A 9,472-nucleotide genomic window follows, 5' to 3' on the forward strand; every position below is an offset into this window, starting at 1 on the left:
ATTATGCGATCCACTTCGAAGTAAATATTGAAACTATTTTCATATACACTCTGAAAACTGAATCTTTCTTATTTTATGAAAATTTTGTCCTGGGGGGTGAAGACCGCCTACCAAACATTCTAGCAAGACAAATTATCGAAGGTAAGAGCGCATGGTGCAGGAGGTGGTTAGAGTTAGGTGTCAGAGTGAGAGTTGAGGTAGATTTCAGTGTGCAGGAGTTGGACATACTGCCAGACACAGCTGATGAGTGTTGGTAGAGGAGCTGAGGGATAGGTTTTCATGCAGACTGTGTGGGCAGAGCACGGACCTCTCGTTATCACCAGCAGTACCTGACCCTTGATTTTGACCTTGGGGACAGAAGTGCAATCAATAATAACCTTGATGTTATAATATTTCATGGGTTATTAAAGCTAGAGCAGAACTTTTCAGCTTAAAATACAAGCCTTGGCTAACAGATTCAATTTTTACCTGTTCTTTGTGCAACCTGCAAGAGAATGAAACATTTTCCACTTTGTAGCCATATGTCCTATTCTCAGGAATATTCGAAAACAACGTTTAGGAAATTGTATAGTATTAAGTAAAAGGGAGTTTTTGGAATTGTTGAATGGGAGGGATTGGCAGGCGTTAGGGGATTATATGAAGGACGCTTGGAGGTACCGGTGGAATTTAATACAGGAATTCAATTTTTAGATTTTTCTTTTTTAATTTCTTAATAAGTAAGGAAAACTGTGCAAACATAACGCGCTAGTCATATTGTACATAGTTACGTAGATTATGAGTTCATATTGCACTTATAAATCACAGGAGAGACCATTAACCCTCCATCAGGCGCTTAAAATTAGAAACACCATCAGGCGCTCACGGAGGTTTCCTCCAGGTTAGCGAAAAATGGATATCATAGTCGTTTAAAACTGTTTTTATTTGTTTAAATATTCATACGGATATTTAATTACAATGTAATATATTCATTTTTAGAAGTTAAATAAAAAATTACTCTCTTATGTAATGAATTTTCCAAATAAGAAATTCAAAATCTTAAAAAAATTTTATTGTATAGTAACAACATGATTGATTTTTCAGGAATAATGCAATAAATTGTAATAATTTTTAACCTACTGTAATAATATATGGAAATTAACTAAGTTTTTAACTTCTTACAAAAACAACTTACTTCAATTCTTGAGTTATTATACAATATAATGTCAATTATTACTCTGAAATAAAAATTTATTCTTTACTAAATTTTTTTTAATACTACACAAAGTTTCAAAACATTTTCCTTCTGGTTATTATAACGACAATGTTCACTCCATAAACAGTACTGAAATGTTCCCTAGCACACGGGTACTGTACTGACAAGTCCCTCGTCTTCATTCTCCATTTCACAAAATTCAAATAAAATATAATGTAAAACTTAAAAAGAAACCATCACAGGTCACACATTTCGGCGCACACGGATTATTACTCCCTAACAACTAAACACAATAAGGCGCTCACGGAGATTTCGTCCAAGCACTACAAACACAACATCGGGCGCTCACGGAGGAATCGTCCAGTCTCGCACGGAAGTAGACGTCATGCTGACAGATTTTGACAGAATTTTGAAAAATCCTGTTTCCTTCACTTCCCTCTAGTATTGATAAATGTGGAAATCGCCCTCGGAATCGTCTCTAGATCTGCCATTCAAAACTATTAACCCATGATAAATTAAAAAGTTCTAATAATTTACAACCATTTGAATTTACAAACCATATTTTTTGAATTTCGATTACTACTAAAGTTCGCATTGAAATCCTCTAAATTTATTTCATTTTCTAAATTTTACTCGTGCCCTATTCGCCCATTCATGTCTCCTATTAAAATTAAATTTTCTGTTTAAATTTTCCTGACAAAAATGTGTCAAATTTTCAAAAATCCCTGTTCCAATTATTTAAATTAAGTTACACTGGTGCAATTAATAATTTTATCCCATTTACTTCGACATTTATAACATAGTTTCTTCCTCTACTATGCTAATGCAATTAAAAAAGTTAGATTTTTTTCCTTATCATGATTATAGATCCGCCTATATTCCTACCAAACTACGCTCTATTCTATGTGCAAAACAAAATTTCAACTTATAATCTACCAAACTATTTACAATATAGTCTTTCTCCCGTAAGGGAATGAACGTTTATAATAAAACAATAACGTCATATATATTTATTAAAACTAAAAAAAACTATCGTCACTGACCTTATTTAAGAGACCACAAACATTATATACTAAAAGCGTTAACCCGTCCACTTACCGCTCTGAGTCCGATATGGAAGTCCTTGTCTATTGCCGGGGGGTGGGATTGGCTGCACCTCCTCAGCGTCTGCTGGTGTCACTGCCACCGCTTGGCCATGGTACTCCTCCGCCGCCGCCGCCTCCGGGTGCTGCCGCTTCTTTCTGCTGCCTGTCCTCCTGGAGCTCACCGAGGAACTGGGAGAAGTCTCGGCCCACCACCTCTTTGAGTCGGGTTCCGCCGTCCACCGCACCAGCCCTCAGCTTCCCTTCGTCCCACGTGAAGCGATAGCCCTCGATGGTCAGATGGTCGAACACTAACGGCATCTTCCTCCGCCCTGTGACGCGCTCCACCTCAGCTCGGACCTTAACCAGCTTAGCCCGCTTCTGACGCACATCTTCTGGGTAGTCTCTGTGAACGATGTAGCCGGTGTGTTCTTCAAGGTTTTTACACGAGACATGATATAGTGTATGTCCCGGCCGTCTGGCTACTGCGCGATGACAGCTTTGCTTTCTGCCTAGAGTGTGTGCACAGTTCACGAAGAGATTGTCACCACAACCTAGCACTTCCTTGCAGAACGCTTGCACAGCGTGACAACAGTCCACTCCCGTAGCCCTATCCGTTACTTTTAGCCCCTTAAATATGAGGTTGTTGCGCCTAGACCTTGACTCTAAGTCCACAAGCCTAGACACCACAACACTGCTCTGCCTCTTTATATAAGCTATTTCTTCCCTCAAAGCACTGTTTTCAGCTTGCAGGCCCTCGATTCTTTCATTTAAACGAGCCAAATCTTCCTTGGTGGCAAGATTAGCTAACTTTTGATCCAACAAAAGACTTAGACTGTTCATAAGCTGCTCTTATGTAATGTCTCCTACCTTGTCACCTGCCATTGTACCTGAAGCTGAAGGGAGATTGGTAATTCGGGTGATGACGATGATCGATGCCGCTTTGCTGATCTGGGTGTTGATGGTAAGAAAAACTCACTAATTTTCTTCTCACTCATATATACACTGTCTCACACACACACAAACACTGTCTACACTGCTCCGTCCTGTCACTACACGGCAACGCACGCGGTGACTCGCAGGCCGTGTCGTAACTAGCGAAACTGACTCACGCTGACTAGCTACACTCCTTATTTCTGATAATATCAGTAACTAGGCAAACTCCGAATTAGATCCTATATTAAAGCTTTAAAAATTTTTTGTATGAACTTTCACCTCTAGTTCATTCAAAATTGTATGACATTTGCGAACCTGAAAACCCTCTTGACAAAAATTTACAGTGAGCTAGTAACGTTGTTAAAATAAACCCAAACTAATCGCACGGGCGTTACAAAACAAGTTAATCACAAGTACACAACAAGAGTTTGAAAGTATAAATTATTTTTCTATAACTTAAAAAAATACCGGTATATTGGCGAATTTAACTGTGTATATGGAAAATGTGTTGTATAAATAATCTATATGCAATTTATGAGGTGACTATGTAATATGAAACTGAAGACATATGCAGGTGAGTAGATAAAACCTTAAGTTATGGGGTTTCTTAACTATAATACAAACAACTAGTTTTAGATACTCAATCAATCAAATTGTGGACCCAAAACCTTGGGAGAGATTAATTAAGCCAAATAAAACTCCACTGGTATGAACTCAAAGGTTGTCATATAGCAAATCTCATTGGACAAAATGAATTATACAGGGTTAATAAAAAGTCTGGAGACCCCCGACTAATATTGTAACGGCTCACACGAGAAAAACTAAACTCGCCACACATTTATATTATATCATGAGTGACTTTTTGGGCATAATTACTGCTTCATTCACAAACCCAAAATGGGGGATTTTTGGGGGCAGCTCTAAAATTTTAAATGTAAAGCCCCCATGAGAAAGAAAACAAACAACGCAAACTAGAGGTCTCTACCTTAACCCAGTAAAAATGACTGCTAATTGAAAATTTTAGAAGCCAGAATAAACTACTTACAACATAGGAATAACTCACTTTTGGGGCAGCAAAAAACTGTAACTTTTAAGCACCACTCAGTTGATCTGTCATTTTTTAGGTATTCATAAAAGGTACAAACTAGGAAAAGTGGAGAATTCTAATGAAACCCGTATTTTTTATTGTTCCCTATAAAGGAAAAGAAGAGATATTTAATAAGAACTTTCTAACATCGTTATGTATTTTTTAAGCAGATACTCTGTCATTACTTACCAGCTTAACGTTTCACAGGAAGTGTTCAAATTGCTTCCCCTCAGCGGCTTGACAATTCGCTAGTGTGGTGTAAACATGTGATACAACTCGCTGCAATGTTTGTTGAGGAATCTCATGTATTTCCTGTACAACTCGATGTCTCCGATCATCAATATCTCGTGGCTTTGTTTTGTACACCCTGTCTTTGACATAACCCCACATGAAGTAGTCGAGTGGTGACATATCTGGTGATCTAGCGGGCCACTCAATAAACCCACGTCTACCTATCCATCGATTTCGGAAAACATTATCCAAGTAGTGGCGGACTTGCCGGCTATAATGTGGAGGTGTTCCGTCTTGTTGGAACCAAACTTGTTCAAAATCATCTCTGGACGCCTGGATTGCTGGAATTATTTGTTGTTGGAGCATACCTAAATACACATCACCAGTAAGGTTCAGTAAGGTTCGACCATTCAATGAAGAATGGTCGAATAATTTGTCCCCCCATCGTACCTACCCAACCGTTAATTTTTTCGGGATGTTGAGTGTGTTGTCCTTGCACCCAGTAAGGATTAATATCACTCCAGAGACGAGAATTGTGTCTATTTACTTCCCCGTTTAGCATGAAGGTTGCTTCGTCACTGAATACAATATTATTTAAGTTTAATGTCTGGTTATCTATTTTGCTCATCATTTCATCACAATATTGTACCCTTCGATCGAAGTCGTCTTCGTTCAGCTCGTGTACAAGATGATGGCTTGTATTTATTTTCATGTAAAATCTTACAAACGGATCCCTGAGAAATCCCCATTTCTCTTGACAAAGCAGTTGTTGACACATGCGGGTTTTCTACAACAGACAACAACACCTCCAGACAATGGTCTTCAGTTCTTGCTGATCTCGGTCTTCCAGACTTAGGCCGATTCTTCACTGAGCCTGTTTCTTCAAAACGTTTAACCCTTCGCGCGCTGTTCACAAATATAACCGCCAATATTTACTTTGCTCAAAACGCTGTTGACAAATATATTCGCTTTTAAACATTAAGGTTATTATTGGGAGTAAGTAGTTCCCAGTTTTGCCGAAGGAGTGCAGCAACTCCTGGAGCATATATCCCTCAATAGAAAAGCACAGTAATAGTTGTCCCCGCCTCCCGGTTTTTCTCCAAGCTGCAAAATGGCGGCGCACTACCCATGCCACTGCCTGTTTTGCCAGACACAAGCGCTACTGACGAACTAACTCGCCTGTTTAGTTCGTTCGCGGACTGCGAGTGGAACTGTTGTGTTTACGTTGTCAAATTGGTTTTTGACATATTGGGAAGATGTGTTGTGTGTACACGCAACGGTTTACGCAAGGAGACCATTTACGTGTGCGAGACATGCACCGCCCGGCCGAACCTGCACCCGGATACGTGTTTCAAGACGTACCACACGTTGACGTTATCTTGAACACCGTGATGGCAAATTTTAGATCTTTTTATACCCATTATGTTTTATTTTAATTGTATAATATACATACTATACATATAATATACTATAATATAATAGTATACACGATAGTAAAATTTCGTTCAACATTTCGTTAAATTTGGTGTATTTATATTGTTTTATAATTTAAATAATCGTATTAAAAAAATTATACTTTTTTCGTTCCCAAAAGTCCGTTATATGGTAACAAACCCAAATACAACATTAGCGTTGACTTTATGGAAAAAAATATTTTGAGGTATATGTAGCGTTTGGGTATGGTGCGTCCCAAATTGCCGTAGCGCGGAAAGGGTTAATTGTTTTTTCAACAGCAGATTTTGATATAGGGTTTCTATCAGGAAATGTTTCATTAAATAAATGTCTCACTTGTTGATATGATCGGATTCTATCACCATATCCACGCATCATTAACAATGTAATATGTTCCTGTTCGCTTAGCTCCATGATAAAATTAAGGAATAATGTGACTCAAGTCAGTAAAGCAAGACACTGATTGTATTGAAAACATGAAACAATGTTAAGACTAGTGTTAACAACAGATAATTCGGGACAAAGTTCATAACTAGTGGAATGTAGTCCTCCTGCAGTTAGGAATTCTCAATATTTCTTTAAACTTTTGTTATTTGCTAGGTTTGATATTAAAACCATACTTCGTTTTGAGATTTGTATGCCTTTTAATACCTAAAAAGTGAGAGATCAACTGAATGGTGCTTAAAAGTGACAGTTTTTAGCTGCCACAAAAGTTAGTTATTCCTATGTTGTAAGTAGTTTATTCTGGCTTCTAATATTTTCAATTGAATAGAATAAATTTAAAGGTGTTTTTGAAAACAGTATCGGATCAATTTATGTTTTCTGAATTATAGAAGACGCCAAGCCTGTACTCATAAAGCCTAGAATAGTGGCTGACGCACTAAAATACAAAGTTGAAAAAGATCTCCAAAGTTTAACAGATGCTGGAATCCTTACAAAGGTTAAACGTTCAGGATGGGTCCAAATTACCAATAGACAAGCCAAATGCATAGTTAGGATCTGTGCAGATTACAGGGTGACAAGTAATAAAGTCATAAAGGATGGAGTATATCCTTTTCCCGGAATCAAGGGTATATTCGCAAAAAAATGGTGGCAAGTTATTTTGTACTATAGACATAAGCAATGCCTAACTTGAAATGAACTAACAAAGTGATAAATCTAAATAATGCGTCTTCAAACACATGTTTATATTTATCTATGGTGAGAACATATGTTCTAATTTATAAAATAATCTATGGTGACAACTGATACTCTAATTTATAAAATTGGTATATGTTGTTTATTAAAAAAAGAACTGAACACTAAGTTTTTAATATGTTTTATTTAAAACTTTAAGTAAGGTATAGTATGGACCGATGCATGTAGGTATCAAATGAGGCAACTTAAACAAGGATTCCTTCCCTGTAAAGGACTATTTCTTATGATTCAAGTAATATATTGATCATTAACTTAAAATTTGTTAGTATATTTACACATTATTAGAAAATACTTTAGTAATTGAGAATCATATTCTCTAGATAAGAACTAACATATTATGAGAGATTGAACAAATATGACTAAGAATAAAAAGTACCACAATATACTGAGATTTTACCTTATCTACTTGTTTTAGCCAATTTCATTATCCATGCCAACAAATATGCATTACGTGATGTATACAGCTCAATGTAAACAAATCTATGTACAAAACCAAAATTTTTATGAGTATTTGAAATGTACAAGAATTACACTTTTAACTTTAAATCAAACCATTCAATACATTTTTGTGGCTGTGTTATAACTTAAAGGTACTTATTATCTGACACACGTTATCATTTCATGGGTTATTTATTATTTCACAACAATATAAATGTAATTTGCATTGTTTTACATTAATTAATTTATTATAATAGTGTAATATTATAATAGTATAGTATATAAACTATTGTAGTAGATGGAATAATCTCAGCTTGAGTTCGTCCACTGGGAGTTGCGTTGACAGATAGCTGCATCTAATTAATTGATGGATGGTCTAAATGGGATTAGGCAACCTCAGCTCCTATGTAAAATACACTGTTTGTTATAAAGCAGGCTAGATTTCCTTCTGTAATTATTCAATAAAATGTTATCAATTCACACTTAAGACACGATATTAGGGGCCTTATTTTTGCCTTTATTTTTGTTTTCGCCTGACAAAAAGATAGATAGTTAACATGTATGCAAAACTTAAACAGTACAGAACATATATTATAATTAGTTAACAGGCCATTGACGCTATAGCATTCTAAACATGCAGAGAGCAGGAGGTCATGCTTAGCTTAATCTAATAATTATATAAAATTTAACAATAAATAAATATAATTAATACTAGTCAACAGATAAAACATGCGATAAAAACAGAATTGGTAAGTTTTGTGTTATAAATAAATCAATGAATAGTAAAAAAATTTTAATAATTAGGACCTTTGATGAGACGACTAGCCCGTGTACAGCTTGATGCCCATTACATGCTCCACATAGATGTCCCGGCTCCATCTAAAAAACTTAGAGACGCAGCGGTGGTCCAGGGCAGAATCCCTGCGACTGTCTACTATCAAGCGGCTGAAGGTGATCCGGTTAGTGGAGTCCCAGGTGCCGAGGGACCCCACCACAAAGGTGTACACAGAAGTTCTATATCCCCCTGCCGAGAGCAGTCGTGCCACAGGCGCATTCATCTCCAGCTTTTTTTTCCTGACCGTCGTCACCGACTGCCACCCGCCCTCATAGGGCACTGTGACGTCGACTAGGCGTACGATCTTGGACCGGTCGATGGTTTCGAGGTCCGAGCGTAAGCTGGCTACCACCTTCGGGACTTCCACGACAGGCACGAGCTCCTGGAACAGCACCCTCTTACCTAGTCGTATTTTCTGAGGGTGCCCACGGATTTCTGAACCCAGAAGTTCCAGGGTTGCATCGTGACTCTTGGTTATGCGGACATCATAGACAAGCAGTGACAATATATAGGAAGTCGTGTCGTTATGTCTGCCGCATCGTCTGCAGCGGTCTTCGTTGCCCCACCTAGGACACCCTTTCAGTGGCAGGGTGTTCAGCCTCGCCCGGTCCATAAATCGCCAGTAAGCGAAACGGGTGTATTTCCGTCCACGAAGCTTGTGATTGGAGGTGGGAACGTCGTCACGACCCGAGCTACCCTGCCTTGGTCCGGCTTCGCGGCAAGGGTAGTTCGGCCGTGGAGCTACAGTGCTCCCCGTAGACCTTTGTTTTACTACTAGACATAACGAAGTCACTTTTACTTTTATCATTGATTTAAATTTCCGTAACTTCTAAACATTCATGAAATGAAATGAAAAATGTGTTTATTGAATACAACGTAAAACATATTCAATTGGCGAGGTTAGGACTATTAAGTCCTCTCTTACACCCAACCATAAATTAATAAACTATACTATTACTGTAAAACAAGAGCCACAATACAGTTTACATTACTATTTTACAGTAAAAAATTATAATCTCTAT

At 37.6% G+C, this 9,472-nt stretch overlaps 1 protein-coding gene across 1 annotated transcript; it reads right to left on the bottom strand.

The window, feature by feature from the left end:
- Positions 1 to 8,436: 8,436 nt before the first annotated feature.
- LOC124355813 lies at positions 8,437 to 9,258 on the bottom strand. The gene has a single exon (XM_046806968.1). The coding sequence runs from the start codon at positions 9,256 to 9,258 to the stop codon at positions 8,437 to 8,439; it is 822 nt and encodes a 273-aa protein (XP_046662924.1).
- Positions 9,259 to 9,472: the final 214 nt, after the last annotated feature.

Source organism: Homalodisca vitripennis, chromosome 2, assembly GCF_021130785.1.
Source record: "Homalodisca vitripennis isolate AUS2020 chromosome 2, UT_GWSS_2.1, whole genome shotgun sequence".
NCBI classification, from domain to species: Eukaryota; Metazoa; Arthropoda; class Insecta; order Hemiptera; family Cicadellidae; genus Homalodisca; species Homalodisca vitripennis.

Excerpts from the sequence above, each read along its gene's own strand:
- LOC124355813 (XM_046806968.1), bottom strand. The coding sequence starts at position 9,258 with ATGATAAAAGTAAAAGTGACTTCGTTATGTCTAGTAGTAAAACAAAGG.